The 24319-nt window shown below is 44.1% G+C and overlaps 1 protein-coding gene across 3 annotated transcripts in view; it reads left to right on the forward strand.

Moving 5' to 3' along the window:
• LOC122799705 (mitogen-activated protein kinase 9) overlaps positions 1 to 23245 on the forward strand; it is a 1999785-nt gene extending 1976540 nt beyond the window's left edge. For 2 of the 3 annotated variants that reach the window (XM_044068939.1, XM_044068938.1), the window contains exon 13: positions 20808 to 23245. In XM_044068939.1, the coding sequence (XP_043924874.1) occupies positions 20808 to 20953 (146 nt within the window). In that variant the 3' untranslated portion in view covers positions 20954 to 23245. Of the gene's footprint in view, positions 1 to 20802 lie in introns of all 3 variants that reach the window. The other variant, XM_044068941.1, reaches the window with a different exon arrangement.
• The last annotated feature ends 1074 nt before the right edge of the window (positions 23246 to 24319 follow it).

Consider the following 24319-nt stretch of genomic DNA (forward strand, 5'->3'; position numbering starts at 1 on the left):
CTGACATTGTCTGTGCCTACATGCGATGTCCCATGCAGTGGCAGTGGCTGTAAGCTTTATATAGGTCAGCCGTTGGGTCAATGGATGGAATACAATCCATATATAAAGAATACTGAAACACAAAAGAGAAGGACATCTATGGTTATGATAAGATTTTACACAACTCTTCTATATCTACCTATAACTACCCTACCTACAAATCCACTCACCAGATTGACTGTGTACATACACCCACACACACACATGCCAGCCTCACCAGATTGACTGTGTAAATACACCCACACACACACATGCCAGCCTCACCAGATTGACGGTGTACATCCACCTACACACACACATGCCAGCCTCACCAGATTGATGGTGTACATACACCCACACATGCCAGCCTCACCAGATTGATGGTGTACATACACCCACACACACACATGCGAGCCTCACCAGATTGACGGTGTACGTACACCCACACACACATGCCAGCTTCACCAGTTTGTGTACATACACCCACACGCACACATGCCAGCCTCACCAGATTGACTGTGTACATACACCCACACATGCCAGCCTCACCAGATTGACTGTGTACATACACACACATGCCAGCCTCACCAGATTGACGGTGTACATACACCCACACACACGCCAGCCTCACCAGATTGACGGTGTACATACACCCACACACACGCCAGCCTCACCAGATTGACGGTGTACATACACCCACACACACGCCAGCCTCACCGGATTGACGGTGTACATACACACACACATGCCAGCCTCACCGGATTGATGGTGTACATACACCCACACACACACATGCCAGCCTCACCAGATTGACTGTGTACATACACTCACACCCACACATGCCAGCCTTACCAGATTGACGGTGTACGTACACCCACACATGCCAGCCTCACCAGATTGACTGTACATACACCCACACACAGGCAACAACAGATGTTAAGTTGTCTATCTCGCCTTCATTCTTGCTGTTTGGGATCGGAGCCGATCCTCGGCTCTGACTCGGCCATCTTCAATAGCTCGAGAGCTGTTTACTGGCTCGAGGCTACCCCTTATCCCATGATGCCTAGCGACAGCTACCCAGATCTCGTTTGCCGCTTCAGCTGTGTGTCGTTTTCTGACTCAGGCTTGTATTTTCAAATTTTTTGTGTAAAAATATATTCTTATACTCCATAAAACTATTAGATAATTTACCTTTCTTAGTTTTATTCACTAGTGTGTGTTATTGAGTACTTTGTTCTTTCATAGTCCCTTTTTAATTAGAACTCGTTTAAGTTAGAGAGTTCTCCCCTCCCTTCCCCCACTCTCTTCCCAAGGACAGCCGTTTAACTTAGAGGCTCTCCTTTCCTTCTGTTTTGCTATCGTTTTAAAAAAAAAAAAAAAAAGAGAGATTGTTTTCATATATATATATATATATATATATATATATATATATATAGTCTGGTGTACTTTGCCTAGAGTAGAATTTTTTTCTATCTGTGTTTCTCTTCTGGTACTTGTTTTTTTGTGGTTGAGTTATGTCTAAGGAAGCTAAAGTATCTGGATTTAGAAAGTGTGACTCATGCTGTCCGAAAATGTCTCTGACAGACGGGCACACTAGTTGCGTTTATTGTTTGGGCGCTGTTCACCTGCAGGACTCTTGTTCTATCTGCCATGCCTTTAGTACAAGAGTCCTGCAGGAGCGAAAGAACAAATTGATCCTTAGGGGTCTATTAAAACCTCAGGATTCACCGGCAAAGAATTCCCAGCCAGTGAAATCCCCAAAATCCTTTAAGCCGTCGGCTCCACCTTCGGAGCCGACTCCGGTACAGGATTTACCGAGTATGTCGTTTCCGGCTGGCACCGACAAGACAACCCCTCTGTCGGCTCCATTGGATGTTTCGGAGCCGTCTTGGAGCCATAAAAGCTGAGGTCCCCTTCGTTAGAGTCAGTTCATTTGGCTCCTGGGTCTCCATTGTTGCAAAGTGAACGTAGCCACCATTCTTCTCACTCCTCTCGATCCTCTAGGCTGTCGGATCATGATGTGGAGAGAGTAGTAAGTAGGTTGCTAAAATCACAGGCACTAGCTAAATTATTGTCTAGCTCTCCTCAACAGGTATCGGCTCCATCCACCTCCTTTTCTGTTCCTCCTCCGACTCCATTGAGCTCGGAGCCGGAGTTCATTGGGGTTCGACTAGTGGAACCGTCGGCTCCGATAACCATATCTCCTTCGGTTCCAACGTCTGCTCCGATTCCCTCGATAGTACCTTTGATCGAGGAATCTGGACGCCAGGGCTCCCTCGTCGGCTCCGAGGGGGCGAGTGGCATCGGACCCTTGTCTGACCCCGTTCTCCCTCTTGGAGCATCGGCGCAGGTGAGCTCAGCTCCAACATCGGCCTCAGAGCCATCCCTCTCGGCACAGAGAAAGATTCCTATTTCTTCTGAACCGGAGCTTTCTCTGCCTCGAGGCAGGGATGCATTTGAGGTCATGCAGAGTGTGCTGTCCCCCAAGTCAGCTCCACTACCTGCCCCACCGGCTTCGTCCCCCGTAGTGTCTGTGCCAACCTCTGCTCCTCCACCAGACCCCAAGCGTAGGGAACTGATGCTCCAGGACACCCTATTGGGTGTTTCCTCTTCTTCCGAGGCCTCTCCTGATCACTCAGAGGAGCCCCCTCGGAAGAAGAAGTACAAGATGAAGCACATTGACTCCCCTGAGTCTGTCACTTCTGATACAGACTTAGATGAATCGGAAGGGTCCCCGAGATCCCCCTCTGAAGATGTTTTCTTCTCGGACATCCTGGAAATGCTTAGGCAGAGGGGGAACTGGAATCCCCTAGCCCCTACCGAGGATGAGTCTGTATTCTTGGATGCTTTCGATTTCCGACCTTCCACCTCCTGGGTTTCTCCTCCTTTCGACCCACTTATGTCTGTAGTGGCTCGAAGGGCTTGGTCAGCTCCGGACACAGTGGAACCAACTCCGAGGAGACCTGGTAAATTTATTACAGCTCCACAGGATAAGCAATTCCTTTCTAAAGGTGTGCCCGTTGATGCCATGGTGGTAGCAGCAGCCACCGTAAAAGAGTTAGCAGAGACCTCTTCATCTGTTCATCCCACTAACAAGGAGTCTAGGACGATGGACAGGTACGGAAAGCAAATGTTTGCTTCAGCGACCTTCTCCATGAGGTCCCTGAACTATCCGTCATTTTACTCGCCTTCAAAAGGATCTCCTTAAAGAGCTTGGAGATACCCTTCAAGATCCTACAGCTGAGGGAGTACAAGCCAAAGTAGCTTCCCAGCTAGCGATGCTTAATTCTGTAGTTAACTCCTCCATGAGGCTCATTTCCTATGCAGCCGATGGAGGGAGTAGAGCCGCAGTCACGGGTGTGGCCTTCAGTAGGCATGCGTGGATGCGGCTGTGTCACTTTGCGGAACCCTTTCGAGCGTCCTTCACCAATACCCTCTTTGATGGCTCCTTTCTCTTTGGGCCACAGGTGAAAGACACGTTGACTAGGCGTGAGCAAGAAGGCAAGACTCTCTCTGCTTTGGGAGTCCGTTTTTCCACTCCCTCTAGACCTTACCCCAAGGGTCAGATGAGTGGGAAGATGTGGTTCCGTAATCTCAGGGAGCCTTACCTGACACACACACTGATTTTTCCTCCAGAGGCAGGGAGGAAACAATAATAATAGACGCTGCCCTCGTGGCAGAGGGGGTCCGCAGAACCAGGGCAACAGAGAATCTTTCTCTGATAAGCCCTTCCAGCATCCCTGAAGTGTTGCCCGGCTGCTCATCTCTGGAGGCAGTCGGGGGAAGACTTTCACTGTACCCAAAAGCCTGGCAAATTTAACAAGAGACAGATGGGTACGGTCCGTTATATCTGGAGGTTACAAAATTCCCTTCCATCAATCCCCCTTACTTTCAAAGAAGACCCTTCCAGATGTTCTACCCAATCAGAAGGAGCAAGCAGTAAAAGTTTCAAAACTGCTAGAAAAAAAGAGCCATTCAGGAAGTCCCCGCAGCCCAGCACAGATCCGGAACTTACTCAAGGTTCTTTTTGGTACCAAAAAAGACAGGGGACTGGAGACCGATTCTGGATCTCAGCAGACTAAACAAATCTGTACAAAGAACAATGTTTCGGATGGTCACACTACAGTCCATTCTACCCTTCCTGGGTCAGGATAATTGGATATGCTCGATAGATCTTCAGGACGCGTACTATCATATCAAGATGGACAGACGCTCCGGGAGGTTTCTTCGCTTTCGGATGAGGGCCAGTCATTACCAGTTCAGAGCTCTGCCCTTTGGTCTCACCACAGCCCCCAGGGTGTTCACCAAATGTATGACAGTGGATCACGGCTCACCTGAGACGTCAAGGATTCCAGGTGTTTCCATATCTAGATGACTGGCTCCTCACTGCTACCACCAGGCATCAACTTTTACAAGCTCGGGATTATACAATCACATCTTGCACCCAGCTAGGTATTACAATAAATTTTGAAAAATCTGCCTTGTTGCCCTGTCAGTCTATCACTTACATAGGAGCAGACTTAAACACAAGGGATATGTTCACAAGGTTGCCACTGGAAAGAGTGTCCACAATTCATCAACAAGTGCAAATCCTAATGCAGCGCAAAAGGATCCAGGTCAGGTATGTCCTTCACACTCTGGGCTCCATGGCAGCTGCCATTCTTCTACTTCCATTAGCGCATTTCCACATGAGAATTCTTCAGTGGCTTCTTTTCATGCAGTGGTATTTCCAAGAGCTACCCATGTCTCACATGATCCTGATCACGGAGGCATGCAAAAGGCACCTTTCTTGGATGGTCTCCCCACTTGTTACTCAAGGCAGACCTTTCATACAACCCCCTCCGGTAGCCACAGTGACTACAGACGCCTCCCTGATAGGGTGGGGGGGCATTATCTGGGCAGGACAGTCCAAGGCACTTGGCAACCTCACGAATACCATCTGCACATAAATATCCTAGAAATGAGAGCCGTGCTCCTAGCGTTGCAAGCTCTTCAAGACTCTCTTCCCTCTGGGACCATTGCAATTCAAACAGACAACATGTCAGTGGTGTGGTACATCAACAAGCAGGGCGGAACCAGAACCTACCCCATGTGTCGAGAAGTACTCAGACTTTGGCAGTGGGTAATTTCCTCCCAACGTTTTCTGATTGCGACGCACATCCCTGGGAGATCCAGCGTCATAGCGGACAGGCTCAGCAGAGCTATCCTCATGCCTCACGAGTGGTCTCTGAATCAGGAAGTTACGGATCTTATCTTCCGCAAATGGGGACAGCCTTGCTGCGATCTTTTTTGCCATCCCCTTCAACAGCAAATGCAGCAACTACTCCCTTCTTCCACTTCCAGGTCACATACCCAGAGACACTCTAGTCCACGATTGGCCTCAGGGACTTCTTTATGCCTTTCCTCCATTTCCCCTGATACTGAAACTCATACAGAAAGCAAAATCGTTGGGTTGCAAAATGATCCTCATTGCCCCTTACTGGCCTTGACAGATATGGTTCCTGTTCCTGCACCATTACCTTCTCGATCAGCCCTGGACTCTGGACCTGATTCCAGATGATCTGATTCATCAGTCAGGCGGGTTGCATCAATCCCTCCAAACTCTCCAGCTCACAACTTGGTTGCTCCACTTCCAACCTTAGCCAGGTTTCCCAGCATTTCCCCAGCAGTCCGTGAGATTATCGTCTCCTCTCATAAGTCTACAACGAGAAAAACTTATGCTAGCAAATGGAAACGTTTTTCTTGTTGGGCAGAGTCTAGGAATGTGGATCCTTTCTCAGCCCCAGTCCACGAAATTCTGGAATTCCTAGCACAGCTGTTTCACTCCGGGGCCGCTTCTGCTACGATTAGGGTACAATTAGCAGCCGTTTCTAATTTTCATATTGGTTTGTCAAATTCTAACATCATGTCTCATAAGCTCTGTAAAGCTTTTTTGAGAGGAACATCTCTTCTTAGACCTCCAGTGAGAGATCCCCCTCCTCCTTGGGACCTTAATTTAGTCCTAACTTCCTTAATTCTGCCTCCTTTTGAACCAGCAGCATCCTGCTCCATCAAGTTTCTGTCTTGGAAGACACTCTTTCTGGTAGCTATCACTTCAGCTAGGAGTGTCTCAGAACTTCAAGCACTGTGTGTTCGTCCTCCCTACCTGGTGTTTCACAAGGACAGAGTTGCTCTGAGAACTAATCTTTAGTTTCTTCCTAAAGTCTGCTCAGAAAATAATTTAAATCAGTCTATAGATCTCCCCGTGTTCTTCCCAAATCATAGCAACAAGGCAGAGTACAAGCTTCACCAATTGGACGTTCATAGACAGTTGCGTTTACCTACATAGAACTAAAGAAATAAGAAAGTCAGACCAATTATTCCTTTCTTATGCCTTAAACAAACAAGGTCTCCCAGTTTCCAAGGTGACCTTATCCAGATGGTTGTCCCACACTATTACTTTTATTTACCAGTTAAAGAACAAAGAGTTACCAACTAAACCGAAAGGTCATTCTACTAGAGCATTAACCACCTCCGTAGCTTTTCAGTCTAAGTTGCCCATGGATTCCATCTGTGCAGCTGCCACGTGGGCAAACCCTCATACCTTTATTTCTCATTACAAGGTGGATATGGTCTCCCGGAGCAGAGCTGACTTTGGTTCCACTGTTCTGAAGAGTCTGTTCCACTGAGCCACCCAAGATGTTAGGTGCTAGGGACGCTGTCCCAAACAGCAAGAATGAAGGCGAGATAGACAACTTAACATTAAGAAGTTATGTACCTTCCATAACGTTCCATGTTAGTTGTCTTCATCTCGCCTTCTTTCTTGCTTCCCTTCCCTCCGTCCCCCGTCCTAGTGGATCAAGAGGAGTCCTTTTTTTTCACTGGCCGAGTATTCTTTTATTGTTATTCTTCTGGCTAGGTCTTCCTAACCTATTCTAGATATTAGGATGCATGGAACAACCAGATTTTGTATAACTGGTTTCTCTCATATTATGTCTGGATTAGCTATTTCAAATGAGATCTGGGTAGTTGTCGCTAGGCATCATGGGATAAGGGGTAGCCTCGAGCCAGTAAACAGCTCTTGAGCTATTGAAGATGGCCGAGTCGGAGCCGAGGATCGGCTCCGATCCCAAACAGCAAGAAAGAAGGCGCGATGAAGACAACTAACATGGGACGTTATGGTAGGTACATAACTTCTTATTTCATTTGCTTCCTCATTGTCTTCAACCTGTTAATCTGAAGAAAAAGCTTAAAAAAGGAATATTTTTGTTTTCATTTGGTAATAACAACTGCAAGGTAACTTCCTTTCCTGGTGCGTCTGTCTTTGGCACTTAGTAGTTTATGAAGTCTTTTTGCAGAAGTTACAACATAACTGCCCAAATGTTATGTACTGTTACTGTGACTCTCTTTGAAGTAGTTTGGACAGATGTAGCAGCAGATCTTCGAGAAGACATCACCAAAGTGGTTCATTCCATCCTCCAAGGGATAGTCTTCTGTGCTTATAACCTTTCTTTTACTAAGAGGTTATAAATACAAACATATTTCTGTAAGAATCTCCACTTACTAATTAGCTTTTACATCACAAAGCTTTGTGGCTAAATGTACTTGATGTTCTTCATGTTTCACTGTTGCAGTCATTACATTTGGGATGTTCATCGTGTTTCACGGTCGCAGTCATTACATTTGGGTAATCTGCTGGCAGGTTGCCCTCAGTCGGCCTGATTAACAAAGTCTTGGGTTCTGCGTCAGTTGCTGTCCCTTCTTCCATGACATCAGGGGTATAAAACATGAAGCCGACGTCATTACATCAGTCTTTCTTGTTGCGCGGTGCCCGAAGCAGAAGCAGTTCGCAAGTGCCGGTCGGCCGACTCCTGAAATTTTCTTTTTCGAGTTTCCGAACCGAAGTCTTCAACTAAAAGCCAAGTACCCCTTTGGGGAAACTTTCTCATGCTCCTTACCAATGTCAGTAAAAGTTAATAATTGCATTACTTGTGGGAAGCAAATACCTCATAAGGATTTTCATTTGTACTGTATTCCTTGCCTAGACCCTGACCACAATGTACCTTGCTGTCAGTTTTGTGCTAAATTTAATCAATGCACTATTCAGCATCGGTATATTTTTGCTTCTAAATATTTTGGCTCACGATTTAATTATCCAGAAATGTAGTCGGTTAGAAGTCCGACTACCGGAATACCTAAAAAATGCAAAGAAAAAGACAGAGACAGGCCGTCGAGGTCCAAAACTGACGATGACGCTTCTCCTAAGTCAGTCGCCAGTTCACCGGTACTCAGTGAGGCGCTTTTGCAGCCCCTGATACCCGCTACTTCTGATTCGCAGGCCTCTACTGAGACCCATTTGGAGTCCGGTATGCCAAGAGATGCTTCAGTTAAGGAACCCACGGATGTCTCTACCTTAGATGGGTCCAGAGCCGCTGTGCAGGCACCGGCTACTGAGGGTGTTTTCAGGCCTACAGATTTGTATATTAGACCAACGCCATCTTTAAAACTAAGGCCAAAATCTAAATCTATGTCTAGAAAACTGACGCCTGGGTCACATGTGCAGGCCCCTATGCCTAAAAAACAAATGATCAAAATGGCTGAAGATTCAATTACTCTGATCAGGGGTAGCCAACCCCCTCCTTCTAAGAGGCCTAGGCAAGACATTGATTATGAATCTTCTGAACAGGATTCTATTTCTTCTGACTCTTCTAATGAACAGAATTTGTCTATACCTACTTATGAGGACTCTGATGCAGAAGATTCCATTCCTTCTGCTCCCCCCCTGAGGATTTTTCTTTTGGGGAAACTTTACATACCTTAAGGGAACATTTCCACTGGGAAAGTCAGGATTTCTCTGAATCTAAAAAGAGACTTATGGATTTTCTTCTTCTTCCTCAACATAGGCCTTTGGCTATACCTCCTGTTCTAGACATTGTTGATGATGTTTTTTCAGAATCTAGTATGGCTACTGATTTTATGCCCCCGGCTTCTTGTAAGCCAGACAGATACTACAGGGCTCCTGACTCCCACAAATTCCTTTTCAAAAATCCTAGTGCAGATCCTGAAACCATTTCTCAGGGTCCCAAGGGCATTAAGGCCTCTACTGCTAAAAATCCTACAACTTCTGATAGAGATTCCAGGGCACTGGATAGATGGGGTAAGAAGATTTACACTTCTGCAACCTTGGCAATCAGGGCTTTAAACTGTCAATTTCATATGCTTAAATATCAACAGCATATCATGGGACTGCTTAAACAGAAAATTATGTTAATTTCTGACTGTGTGAAAAATAAAGATTTACAGGATTTATTGCATTCAGCTGAACAAGTTGGAAAACATACTTTGCAATGTGGTTTTGATTCTTTGGAGGCCTCTTGCAGGGCTGCTCTAACTGGGTCTGTGCTAAGAAGGCTTGCTTGGCTCAAAGAGCAAACTCTGCCTGATCATGTTAAAGCAAAATTGTTGGATGCTCCTTTACAACAGGACCGTCTCTTTGGTAATAAGGCTGAAGAAGTTTTAAAAAATGGAAGATTAAGCTAAATCTATGCAAACTGTGAAAGATTTCTTACAAATGCAACCTCCAAGATTTAGTAGGCACTGGCCTTTCCAGTTCCTTCGAGAGCCACCCAAGTCAAACCCAGACATTCCAAAGGCTCCAGGTTTCGGTCACAAGGGACTTTTAGAACAAAACAATGGGGTGCCTCCACCTCCAAATCTGGAAACAAGGCACCTCCCTATGGTCAACAGTCTCAATGACTTCCCTCTACACTCACCAAGCACTTACCATTTAGCCGCTCCTTTGGGGGGAAACTGGCACTTCATGCAAGAAACTGCAAACTTATAACCCAGGACAAATGGGTTTTAAATATAATATCCCAGGGATACAGATTTCATTTTCACACGTTGCCAATCCCAAAAGGATAGCCAGACCTGCCCCCAAATCAGTGGGCAGAGGCCCAGAAACAAGTACTGTCCCTCATGAACAGGGGGCAATTCAACCAGTACCAGAAGAGGAAAATGGACAAGGTTTCTATTCCAGACTTTTCCTGGTACCCGGAAAAGACAAATCATGGCTTCCAATTCTGGACTTATCTACTCTAAACACATTTCTGGACATTCCAAAGTTCAAGATGCTGACTCTTCAACAGTTACTTCCTATGCTTGGCAAACATGCCTGGTTGATAACTCTAGACTTAAAAGAGGCTTACCTGCATATCCCAGTAAGGGAGTCTTGCAGAAGATACCTCCACTTCAAAACAGGCTACTTGCATTACCAGTTCTCTGCACTGCCCTTTGGCTTATCTACTGCGCCCAGGGTCTTCACAAAGTGCCTGGCTCCAGTAATTGCATTTTGCAGGCAAAGAAATATTCAAATATATCCATACCTGGACGATTGTCTAATTCAGGCAGAAAACAAGGACATTCTTCTAAAGCATCTGGCGTTTGTAAAAAGGGTTCTAACTTGTCTAGGGTACACCATAAACGAAAAGAAATCACAACTGGCACCCTCTCAAAAAATTACATTCCTGGGTGCAAGCTTGAATACAACTGCCCAGATGGCTTACCTTACGCCAGAAAAGCAAATTCATTTGGTAACTTACTTCAAACAGGTGGCCACAAAAACCCTGTTATCTGCAAGACAAAATCTGCAAGCCTTGGGGTTCATGGCCTCCTGCATTCTTCTAATTCCATATGCAAGACTGCATATGAGGAAACTTCAATGGTACTTAAAAAGTTTATGGAGTCAACATTGTCACAGCCTGGAAACAATGATTCCTGTCATACCTTGCCTGCAACTAGAGTTCCTATGGTGGGCAGAGTTCTGCCACCAAAACAAGGGACTGACATTCACTCCACCCCCTGCTGCCCAAACCCTAACTACAGACACATCAGACTATGCTTAGGGGGGCTCATCTGGCAGGATTGTGCATTCAGGGCAAATGGAGCCCAAATCAAATGCACCTTCATATCGATCAGAAAGAGATGCTAGCTGTACAGAATGCACTGACAGCCTTCAAGGACTACCTTCATCCAGGACAATTAATGATAAAGACAGACAACACCGCAGTTATGTGGTACATAAACAAACAGGGGGGTACACCCTCCTACCCCCTTTGCAAACTAGCCATGGCATTGTGGAACACGGCCCTGACCTACCAGATACAACTACAAGCTCAATTCCTGCCAGGAAAGCTGAATACTCTGGCAGACGAACTAAGCAGAAATCTCATGGACCCACATGAATGGAAACTGGAACCACGGATTTTCAACATGTTGACATGCAAATGGGGGAGTCCAGACATAGATGTTTTTGCCTCACCCCAGAACTATCAGTTGGACAAATTCTGCACAAGAACTCATCACAAAAAAGCCTGGAAAGTGGATGCTGTATCATTCAGCTGGAAAAAAACTATCAGTCTATGCTTTTTCCCCCTCTGCCTCTGCTCTCCAAAGTTCTACTAAAAGTCAAACAGGACAAACCAAAAATGATTCTGATTGCTCCAGACTGGCCTCGCCAACACTGGTACCCACTCCTGCACAATGTGTTACACCTTCCACCGTGGTACCTGCCTCAGACACCTTACTTACTGTCTCAGCAGAACAGCCAAATTCTGCACACTCAGCTCCAAACTTTGAATCTTGCAGCGTGGCTAATCATCTAAATTCACCCTTAGCATCCCTCAGCAAACCTGTGATGGATGTCATTTTGGAGGCGAGAAGGCCTAGTACTAGAAAATCTTATGCTGACAAATGGAAAAGGTTCTGTGCCTGGAACCAATCACAAGGAATAAGCACGGCAGTGCCCAATATTCCTCAGATTTTACAATACTTAACTGAGATGCTTCACAAGGGCCTGTCCTTTTCTTCCATAAAAATCCATGCTTCAGCTATTTCAGCTCATTACAACACAGAACCTCCCCTCTTGTCTCATCCTCTGCTAAAGCAGTTTCTTAGAGGGGCCAAAAACTTAAGACTACCCAGGAAAGCTCCAACCCCTGCCTGGGACCTCAATTTTGTATTGGAAAAACTCACTCTCCCTCCTTTCGAGCCAGCTGCTACTGCAGACTTAAAATTTCTCTCCTGGAAAACAGCTTTCTTTTAGCAGTCACTTCAGCTAGAAGGATTTCTGAATTACAGGCTCTTATGGCAGTGGAGCCTTTCATTGTTTTTCATGCGGACAGGGTGTCTCTCAGGACCAATCCATCCTTTATACATAAGGTGGTATCCAGTGTGGCTCTTAATCAGACCATTAATTTGCCAACTTTCCTTCCCAATCCACAGAACGAGGGGGAGCGGATTCTGCATTCATTCGATGTACACAGACAACTTAGATTTTACTTAAACAGGACAAAATCTCTAAGAAAATCTGAACTACTGGTGGCATTTGCTGCAGGAGCAGAGGGAAAGGCTATTTCAAAGCAGATTATTTCCAAATGGATAAGCCATTGTATTCGTTTCTGCTATATGCACCATGGTAAAACTATCCCCCAGGGGATCAGATCTCATTCCACCAGGGCTGCATCTACTTCTACAGCCTTTCTCAGAGGTGTTCCTACCAGAGACATTCTAGAAGCTGCTACCTGGAGCTCAGTTCATACCTTCACCAAACATTACCATTTAGCTTTCTTCTCTAAATCCAGAGCTGGCTTTGCCACTGCTGTCCTGCAGGGCCTTATAGCTGGTCCTAATGCTGTATAAATCCATCCTCCCAACCATAGCTTTGAGAATCTACTCAATTGTAATGACTGCAACAGTGAAACATGAAGAACATAGTGCAGTTGTGTACACTTACCATAAATGTAGATGTTCGATTGTATTCACTGTTGCAGTCCTGGTTACCCTCCAGCCCCCTGTTTTTTTCTCTTACAATACCTATACTTTCTTTTACTATGCTTAAAAGCCTTTTTGGTGCATTTGCTTTTGTTTGCAGGTATATTTTTTGTGTTTTTAATTATATATATATATATATATATATATATATATATATATATATATATATTTTTTTTTTTTTTTTTATATCTGTATGGTAATATATTTTGCTCCTCCATTTGGGGGGCACCTGACATCTGGGGCAAGAAAAATGGATGTAATGGCGTCGGCTGCATGTTTTATACCCGTGATGACCTGACATCATGGAAGAAGGGACAGCAACTGACGCAGGACCCAAGACTTTGTTAATCAGGCCGACTGAGGGCAACCTGCCAGCAGATTACCCAAATGTAATGACTGCAACAGTGAATACACTCGAACATCTACATTTATGGTAAGTGTACACAGCTGTACTTAATCTGCCTGCAGGTAGCCCTCAGCCGGCCTGAATACCAGAGTCTTGGATTCCTGCGTTGGATGCTGTCTCTTCTTCCATGAAGTCAGGTCGTCGGGGGTATAAAACATGCAGCCGAAGCCATTACATCAGTCTTTCTTGCTGCGCAGTGCCCAAAGCAGAAGCAGTTCGCAAGTGCCGGTCGGCCGACTCCCGAAATTTTTTTGGCAAGTTTCAGAACTGGTCTTCGAAAAAAAGCTAAGTACCCCGTTGGGGATCCTTTTTCTTGCTCTTAACCGATGTCAGTAAAAGTTAACAATTGGCTTACCTTTGGAAAGCAAATACCTCATAAAGATTTTCATTCGTACTGCATTCCTTGCTTACGGCCAGACCATGACGTCCCTCACTGTCGGTTTTGTGCCTTATTCAGTCCCCGAGCTATTCGTCATCTATTTTCACAGCAAATTATGTTGATACTCGATTTAACTATCCAGAAATGGCTTCGGTAAGCCATCTGACTACCGATATTCCGAAAAACGTAAGGATATAGACAGAGACAGATTGCATAGGTCCAAAACTGCCGACATTTCCTTTAAGCTAGTCGCCAGTTCTCCAGTACTCACTGAGGCGCTTTCGCAGCCCCTGATACCTGCTACTTCAGATTCGCAGGCCTCTACTGAGACCCATTTGGAGTCCAGTATGCCGCGAGATGATGCTTCAACTATGGAACCTGTGGATGTTTCCACCTTGGATGGGTCTGGAGCCGCTGTGCAGGCACCAACTTCTGAGGGTGTATTCAGGCCTACAGATTTGCATTTTAAACCGCCATCTTCTTCATCAATGTCTAAAACTCGACCCACGCCTAGAAAACTGACGTTCGAACCATATGGTCAAGCCCATATGCCTAAAAAACAAATGCTTAGAATGGCTGAAGACCTTATTACTTTAATTAGGGGTAGCCAGCCTTCCCCTCTAAGAGATCTAGAACTGATTTTCCTTCTGATTCTTCTGATCAGGATTCTGAAATTTCTGTTTCTTCTGATGATCAGGATTTGCCCTCCTCTACCTATGAAGATTCTGATGTAGAGGATTCCATTCCCTCTGCTTTCCCTCCAGAAGATTTTTCTTTTGATGAAACCTTGAACACTCTTAGGGAGCATTTGTGCTGGGAAAGCCAGGATTACCCTGACTCCAAAAAGAGGCTTAGGGAATTATTACTCCTCCCTCAGCACAGGCCTTTAGCTATCCCTCCTGTTCTGGACATTGTAGATGATGCTTTCCTGGAATCTAGCCTGGCCCCAGACACTTTACCCCCAGCTCCTAGAAAACCTGACAGGTATTACAGAGTACCTGACTCTCACAACTTCCTCTTCAAGAATCCTACTGCAGATCCAGAGACCATTTCTCCAAGGACCAAAGGGCATTAAGGCTACTGCTGCCAAAAACCCTACCCCCTCTGATAAAGATTCCAGGGCCTTGGACAGATGGGGTAAGAAGGTATACACTCCTGCTTACTTTGGCCATTTGGGCCTTAAATTGCCAGTTTCATCAGCAACATATTATGGGACTGCTTAAACAGAAAATTATGTCGGTTCCTGATTGTGCTGAACATAAAGAATTATAAGATTTAATGCATTCTGCTGAACAAGTTGGTAAACATACTTTGCAATGTGGTTTTGACTCTATAGAAGCATCTCGCAGGGCTTCTGTCACTGGGTCTGTACTTAGAAGGCATGCTTGGCTTAAGGAGCAAAACTTGCCAGTTCATCTTAAAGCTAAATTACTGGATGCTCCCTTAAACCAAGACCACCTGTTTGGCAACAAAACATAAGTCGTCCTTAAAAAGATGGAGGAAAAAGCTAAATCTATGCAAACTGTTAAAGATTTCCTGCAAGTACAACCTCACAGATTTAGTAGGCATTGGCCTTCTAAGAATTAGTCCTTTCCAGTCTCTTCCAGGCCTTCTCAGTCCAAACCCAGGGACAGCAGACAACCTAGGTTACAGTCTCAGGTTACACACAGGCCTAAGCAGTGGGGGACTCCCACTTCCAAAGCTGGAAGTAGTAAGACACCCCCATATGGAAAAATGTCACAATGACTTAACCTTAACCCTTCCAAGCCCTGCTCAACTGCCTGCTCCCTTAGGAGGAAAGGTCACCCTGCATGCAAAAATTGGGAACTCATTACTCAGGACAAATGGGTTTTAAATATAGTTTTCCAAGGATACAGATTCCACTTCCACACATTATCAACCCCAAATGGTTGTCCAGACCGACCCCAAAATCAGTGGGCAGAGGCTCAACAGCAGGTTCTCTCTCTTCTAAGTATCAGGGCTATTCAACCTGTCCCAGCAGAAGAAAGGGGGCAATGTTTTTACTCAAGACTTTTCCTGATAACCAGAAAAGATAGCTCCTGGCATCCTATCCTGGACCTCTCTATTCTAAACACCTTTTTGGTAATCCCAAAATTCAAAATGCTAACACTTCAGCAGCTGCTTCCTATGCTAGGCAAAGATGCCTGGTTGACAACCTTAGACTTAAAGGAAGCATACCTGCACATCCCAATAAGGGAATCTTGCAGGAAATACCTATGATTCAGAGCAGGCTCCATGCACTATCAGTTCTCTGCACTTCCCTTTGGCTTATCTACTGCGCCCAGGGTATTCACAAAGTGTCTAGCTCCAGCCATTGCATTTTGCAGGCAGAGAAATATTCAGATATACCCATACCTGGACGATTGTCTGATTCAGGCAGAAAGCCAGGACATGCTATTAAAACATCTGGCATTTGTAAAGAAACTTCTAACCTCACTGGGGTACACCATAAACGAAAAGAAATCTCATCTAGTACCCTGCCAACAGATTGTATTCATGGGAGCAAGCTTAAACACAACTTCCCAGATGGCTTACCTCACGCCAGAGAAACAAGTTTGACAGTCTACTTCAGACTACTGGCCACAAAGACCCAGCTATCTGCAAGGAAAATCCTGCAAGCCCTGGGGTTCATGGCCTTTTGCATTCTACTAATTCCATGTGCAAGACTGCATATGAGGAAACTACAAAGGTATCAACATTCTCAGGACCTGGAATCAACAATTACCATCATTCCTTGTATAAAGACAGAGTTCCTTTGGTGGGCAGAGGCCTGCCACCTCAACAAGGGGTTCCCTTTCAATCTAACCCCTGCCGCCCAAACCCTAACTACAGACACATCAGACTATGTATGGGGGGCTTACTTGGCAGGGCAGTGCATTCAGGGCAAATGGAACCCGAGTCAGATGCACCTACATATCAACCAAAGAGAGATATTAGCTGTACAAAATTCTCTGACAGCCTTCAAGGACCACATCCTTCCAGGACAATTATTGGTAAAGACAGACACCACCACAGTTATGTGGTACATAAACAAGCAGGAGGAAACCCACTCGTACCCTCTCTGCAGACTAGCCATGGCTCTGTGGAACACAGCCTTGTGCTACCAAGTGCACCTACTAGCTCAATTCCTGCCAGGCAAGCTAAATTCACTGGCAGACCTAAGCAGAAACCTCATGGACCCACACGAATGGAAACTGGAACCAAAAATATTCAACCTCTTGAGCAGCAAATGGGGGACTCCAGAGATGGACCTGTTTACCTCCCCCCAGAACTACCAATTGGACAAATTCTGCACAAGGACTCCCCACAGCCAAGCTTAGAAAGTGTCCTTTACCTGGGAAAGCCTCTTGGTTTATGCCTTTCTCCCTCTGCCTGTCCTCTCGAAGGTAATGCTAAAGATCAAACAGGACAAACAAAGGACAATTCTTATTGCACCAGACTGGCCTCGCCAGCACTGGTGTACCCCCTCTTGTGCAGCATCATACTGCTGGATCCGTGGTACTTACGTCAGACACCTTCCCTGCTGTCCCAGCAGACGGGCCAGATTTTGCACCCTCAGCTTCAAACCCTGAACCTTGCAGCCTGGCTAATTCCTTGAGCTCTCCAATAGCATCCCTCAGTAAGCAGGTGCTAGAGGTCATTCTGGAAGCAAGGAGACCTAGTACTAGAAAATACTATGCTGAAAAGTGGAAAAGATACTGTTTCTGGAGCCAGACCCAGGGTATGGGCACTATGGTGCCCAGTTTACCTCATATTCTTCAGTACTTAACAGAAATGCTCCACAAGGGCCTATCCTTCTCGTCAATTAAAATTCATGCCTCTGCAATTTCAGCACATTATAATACTGAACCACCCCTCCTCTCTCACCCCCTGGGAAAGCAATTCCTCAGAGGGGCTAAAAATTTAAGACCCCCCCCCCCCCCCAGGCGAGCCCCTACTCCAGCCTGAGATCTTAAATTTGTTTTGGAAAACCTCAATCTCCCTCCATTTGAACCAGCTACAACTGCAGAGTTGAAATTCCTTTCTTGGAAAACAGCCTTCCTTCTAGCCATCACTTCAGTAAGAAGAGTGTCTAAATTACAGGCCCTTATGGCAGTGGAGCCCTTCATCATCTTCCATGCAGACAGGTTGTCCCTCAGGACCATTCCTTCCTTTATGCCCAAGGTGGTGTCTAGTGTGGCCCTAAATCAGTCCATTCATTTGCCTACCTTTTTCCCTAATCCACAAAACAAAGGGGAATGAATTCTGCACTCTTTGGACGTGCACAGGCAACTTAGATTTTACTTGGAAAGGACCAAGCCCCTCAGAAAATCAGAATAGCTGCTAGTTGGCTTTGCTGCAGGGGCAGAGGGGAAAGGCCATTTCAAAGCAAACCATTTCTAAATGGATAGACCATTGCATTCATTTCTGCTATAAGCACCATGGAAAACCTACCCCACAGGGGATAAGATCACATTCCACCAGGGCTGCATCTACCACTACAGCCTTTCTCAGAGGGGTCCCTACCAGGGACATCCTAGAAGCTGCTACCTGGAGCTCTGTTCATACCTTCACCAAGCATTACCACATGCCTATTTTTTCTAAATCCAGGGCTGATTTTGCCACTGCAGTATTGCATGGCTTAATAGCTGGTCCTAATGCTCTTTACTTCCTCCTCCCTTCCTTAGCTTTGGGAATCTACTCAAATGTAATGACTACAGCAGTGACTCACGAATAACATAGTACAGTTGTGTACACTTACCACCTCCAGCCTGCTGACTTCTCTTGGCTCTACGTTTCATTCTTGTTTGGTATATTTAAGCTTTCTGGTGTATTTGCTTTTTGTTGGTGTAACATAACATATAATTGCTTCCCATTATGGAGGCACCTGACATCTGGGGCAAGAAAAACTGATGTAATGGCATCGGCTGCATGTTTTATACCCCTGACATCATGGAAGAAGAGACAGCAACCGATGCTGGAATCCAAGACTCGCATTCAGGCCGGCGGCTGAGGGCTACCTGCAGGCAGATAACCCAAATGTAATGACTGCAACGGTGAATACACTCGAACGTCTACATTTATGGTAAGTGTACACAACTGTACTTTGTGTAGTCATTCACGGTAGTTTAGGTTAACATGTTATGTTCTGTTCACTGCTATGAGTAGTCATTCATGCTAGTTCAGGTTAACATGTTATGTTCTGTTCTGTTCACTGCTATGAGTAGTCTTTCATGCTAGGTTAGGTTAAAATGTTCTGTTCACTGCTATGAGTAGTCATTCATGCTAGTTTAGGCTAACATGTTTTGTTCTGTTCACTGCTATGAGTAATCATTCACAGTAGTTTAGGTTAACATGTTATGTTCTCTTCACTACTATGAGTAATCATTCACAGTAGTTTAGGTTAACATGTTATGTTCTCTTCACTACTATGAGTAATCATTCACAGTAGTTTAGGTTAACATGTTATGTTCTGTTCACTGCTATGAGTAGTCACTCATGCTAGTTTAGGTTAACATGTTATGTTCTGTTGACTGCTATGAGTAGTCATTCATGCTAGTTTAGGCTAACATGTTGTGTTCTGTTCACTGCTGAGTAGCCATTTGTGCTAGTTTAGGTTAACATGTTATGTTCACTGCTATGAGTAGTCATTCATGCTAGTTTAGGTTAACATGTTATGTTCTGTTCACTGCTGAGTAAAATTTAAGGCTTATTGCTGGTATCTCTTTATGGCCATAGGTTCATGGGTAGTAGACACTGAGGAACCTAGCCCAGTATCCCAACTGCCACAGAACACTGCCTTTAAGCAAGTGGAGGTTGTGGGAATCAAACCCTGGACCATCAGAAGTAACTCATTAGTAGCTCATAGCCTTTGATCCTTTATACTAATGTCCAGACTCACACAAGGTGTGACGTGAACCTCTGAACATGCATCTGATGGAAGAAGATTTTGTGCACCTCCAGGTTTACCTTTTTCCATTAATGAGTTTTGTAGCACTAATCCTACAGGGTGAAATCTGCTTTGATTGAGAGTCCACTGACACGGTTGCACTTTTTCTTGGAACTCCGGTGATCTAGTCATTCTATAAAGCATACTTGTGTTATTGTTAATTATAGTAGCTGTCACCCTACTCCAGGAGATTAAAGTGCTGAGAAAACATTCCAGTATATTATTGTGGGTGTAGAAAGAACCTTTCCTGCTTCCTGCAAACAAGAGGTTGCTGGTATATTTTGCGCCCCATACAAAAAGCTAAAGATAAGTTATTTGGTGTTGTAAGTTAGTATGGAGCAAAGATACTTAAATCACTTCTTCTGTGAATGGCATAAACAATGTTTCAACGAGCAGTTTGGTTTCGTAATGCATAGAGGAGGAGGAAGGCCTTTCGATTCCTTTGTTTGTAAATTGTAGGCATAGCAAGGGCTTCCTATCCATGTAAAAATGCATTTCACAAGGTGCTTCTGGGCCTCTGTCTTGTTCTGAACATGTAGTGGTAGTTACCATCTGCACGTTCAGCGTTTGGCATATCCCCAGAGATGTATTGTGCACTGCAGTCATTCAGGGATTGCCATCATTGCCAGTCTACATTTATGTCGTGCCGTCTAACCATTATGTAGGATTTTTGTCTCCATAAATAGAAATCACTTCCCTTACATAACCCTTTTACTGAAATTCCCCAGACTGCAGAGAAGATGAAACTATTTTAATCAATGCATGTGCTACATTTAATACATTTTGAGAATATTTTAACCTTAAAAGCCTATTCCCACAGTCCTGTTGGCTAGTTAAGAAGTAGCCACCATTTCTGACTGCATGCTATACTTATCATTCATTCTTTAAAAATGACCAGTGTCCCTGTCTTTCTTCAGAATCATTAAAGCATGTGATCTACGCACTCCTGTGAGTGGATAGTATTACTCAAGTGGGACATGACCCCCCTCTTTGGTTTGAACACCCCTTGATGCTGTGATATTCTGCATTCTGAAATCTTTAGTTTGTCATTGCAGCTTTGTGATTGAGACCTACCCAGAGCTGATGGGCATCCAGCACCAGGATTTATGTCAGAGTTTGTAATCCTTACAGGAGACGTTTGTTTTAAAGTAATAGTAAGAGTCAAGCAAAATGACTTGAGATGTATGCCCTGTGTCCTGTTCTTCTGTCTCAGCTTACATTGTTGTTTGCTTTACTTAGCACAGATGCAGCAGCAGTGAACAGCAATACCAGTCCATCTCAGTCGTCATCCATCAATGACATCTCGTCTATGTCAACTGAGCAGACACTGGCTTCAGACACTGACGGCAGTATTGATGCATCCGCTGGTCCCATTGACGGATGTCGGTGATCGTACAGATAACTGTAGACTATTCTTTCTGAATATTCTGGGCCTGACTTGCTTGCATTAATGGAACCAGTAAAAGAACACTCTGCAGCCACCTTCTAACGCATTCTATAATGGTGTCACAGTGTCTTCACCTGCTGTCCTGTTTGCTTTGTGTGCCCCACAGACTTGGTAAAGATTTTCAGTTTTCGACAAATTGACATTTACATCCTGTGGTGCCCTGTTGGTTCATCTGCTTTGTAATCTTCATGAAACAGAGCATGTTCATTTTACTGTAACAAAGTAAGATCCTGTATAGGAGACTGTTCAAGGTGTAAGTCCTTATGGTCATGAAAATAATTATAAAAATTCACCTCTTCTCTCAGACGTTGTATCTCCATTGGAACTTACAAAAAGGCTGTTTTGCATATTATGTAAATTAGAGGGGGTGTCTGCTCTGTTGCTTTCGGACTGCTTCCTTAGGTTGTACTTCACAGAAACATAGCAAGAGGCAGTTGAAAATGTAAACATGTTCATGTGACCTGTTACCACCTCCGTTGTGTGTGTGGGTAGTGTAAAATTATGGCACCCACTGTTTTAAAAGAATGCAATAACTCTGTGCATGTGTGTCAGTCTGTATTTTATTGATATTTGTATTGTTGCACTGAATTTGAAATCTAGCACTTTGTGTCATATGTCTGTACTCTATGTAACACAGAAAGCCACCTGTTTTTACAGAAACAGAGCAAGACTTTAGTCTGGTGATCCAGGGGTAGCAGCAGCTCTGTACTGCTTTTCCTAAGGTCTGACATTTTTTAATTGTGGAAGCGGATCATTTCCGCGAACCTGTTTTTCTTAAATAAGTGTATCCTGCACTTCTTGGTCAGATTCTGCAGTGATTTGTTGTATCTTATTTCTCTCTGTAACTTCATATCAAAACCTTTTTGGTGCTATGAGTGAGTGCTGATTCTTTCCATAAGCTGCTACTTGTTGGTTGTCCCTCAGATAATGGGCTGTTTTTGACCAGTTTTGAAGTGGTATACATTGGTGAAAGTCTTGTTCTTCTCCATTGGAACACCATCTGTAGACTATGCAACACTCTGTAATTAGATTCTACAAGCAACCATGGATACTGTCACGTGGTATGTTTTTGTAGCAAATTCCCTCTCTGCAGCAAGGATAGCCTGATTGCCAGAACATTCTTAACACTAGATTTTAATAACTGAGCACACAGAGTTTGAGCTGCAGAACTTTTTAAAAGTAATTTTAGTATGATAATCTTGCTGCTTAATGCTGCCCGTAATTTCTGACAGCATTAGGAAAACCTAAATAATTTTATCAACTACTTCATTCTGTGCATTATTAATACAAGTTCTGCAACTACTACAGTAAATAGAGTGGCACATCTTATAACACAGGTCAGTTGTATAGATTTTATGTTAGTTTTTAAATGTTTTTCTCTCTTCATTTTGAGTTTACATGACAATGTTGTAACTGAAGGAGAACTGTTATCCAGTCTCCCTCATGAGTACTTGAAAGCGGGACATGTACTTCTGTCTCCGTTTGCTAGACAGTGTGCTGACTGATTACTGTTATCTACATGAAGCATCACACCGTTAGCCTGGTTTGCTTAGTTCAGAAGTTAATTGAACGTAAAGCAGATTGCTGCAGAGTTACAGTGGCATTTATTTAGGAGTGTCGTTGTTTGGCACATAACCATGACTGTACTCCTTTAGGATATGTTTATCCCATTTTCATAATTAAGCCAGAAATTCAAGTATCTGTAATTAAAATTCACTTCTGTGGTTATTGTACATAGTGTAATAACTGTATTAATATTAGGGAGGCAATTGTGTTTTTTTTCTGCTGAAAGTCTTCTGTGAAAGAAATGTAAAGATATTGTTGTACAAAATGAAATGCCCACAATGCTGTGCTTTGTAGTCAGCCTAATGATCCATTTCATTTCTGACATGAACTCTGAAGATGGTATTGTACAAAATGAAATGCCCATGAAATTGTGCTTTGAAGTTGGCCTCATGATTGTTTACAACAGACATGGAAGACTGATAGTGAACAGATCTCAAACTGCACCACACAGCCTATTAATGCAGCTTAAAGTTTCTTTAGAAACCAAGTGTTTATCTAATCATGGAGAATGTCTTGCATATGTTGAGTCCTACAGATTGCTTGAAAAAGAAATGCAGAAGTTTGAAAAACCTGATCTGAATTGTGTTGACGGCCATAAACCCAGGCCTGCTGTAAATCTGAGGAGTGAGGCTAATAAGAACAGTGTTTAAAAATAAACAGTTTTATGTACTTTGGTGTCAAATCACTGTATGTAATTGTATGAGTTTTGTACACTATAGCTTTTGTTCATATCCTGCAAAATCCTTAGACAATGGGGAGTTTGAAAATCCTTGCTTATACTGATTCTCTAAATAGCATACAGTTAAAGATGGTGCATCAACCCCAAACTGCTGCAGCATTTGTGTTGTATTCAGTCTTCGTGATGAAATAAGGTCATAGTCTTCTGTCTCGCACCAAAATTGTGTTTAAATAATTCATCCTGGTGCTGATTACATCACATTTTACTAGAGCGCCTTGGTGTAGCGGTCGGTCACAGTGAATGTGAAAAAGTTACACCAAACAGTTTATTCACAGCGCTCGTACATGTACGCCATTACAGCTGCCTCATTTCATAAATCTATGTAAAATCATTTGGAGAGCTACTGCACTTGGTCTTGGAATAAATCTGACAGTCGTGCTGAGGCCTATGTTTCATTTATTGTTGGGGGGGGGGTTTATAATCCATCAGAATCGGGTATCATGGCTAAAAATGGTTTTCATTGTGCATTAAGGACATTGTAAGTTGATTCAAGCATACTGTGGCTGCAAAGACATTTTTATTTTTGTATATTCACAGAATGCCATCTAATCTGTATTGCACAGCAGTCATTTTCTGTTCTGGCTGTTTCTTGAGTGAGATAGAAACACACAAACATATCTAAACATTAAAATCATATTTTTATGTGGCTTTTGGTGGGGGGGGTTTTGTATTTATTAAAAATCTGAGAGTACTGTCCCAGTATGTAACCTGTCAATTATTTTTGGAAAAAAAGATTGTTTCAGAGAACCACTGCACTACTTTGTGTTCGAATTTCTTGTTCTGTCATCCCAAACTTGGCAGATGTCCTTCAAGGATGCATCTGCAGTCCTTACAAATGGGTTGTCCTGTCGTCAGGCAGCCCTTCGGTCGGCCGGATTCCAAAGTCTGGGTCTGGCCTCGGCTGGTGTCGCACTTCACCCGACGTCACAGCTGCAGTTATTCGGGTATAAAGGCATCAGCCGACGCCATTTTCCTCTGTCTTTCTTGCCGCGTGGCGCCCGAAG

Source organism: Protopterus annectens, chromosome 4.part0 (genome assembly GCF_019279795.1).
Source record: "Protopterus annectens isolate FY-2018-M chromosome 4.part0, PAN1.0, whole genome shotgun sequence".
Classification (NCBI taxonomy): Eukaryota; Metazoa; Chordata; order Ceratodontiformes; family Protopteridae; genus Protopterus; species Protopterus annectens.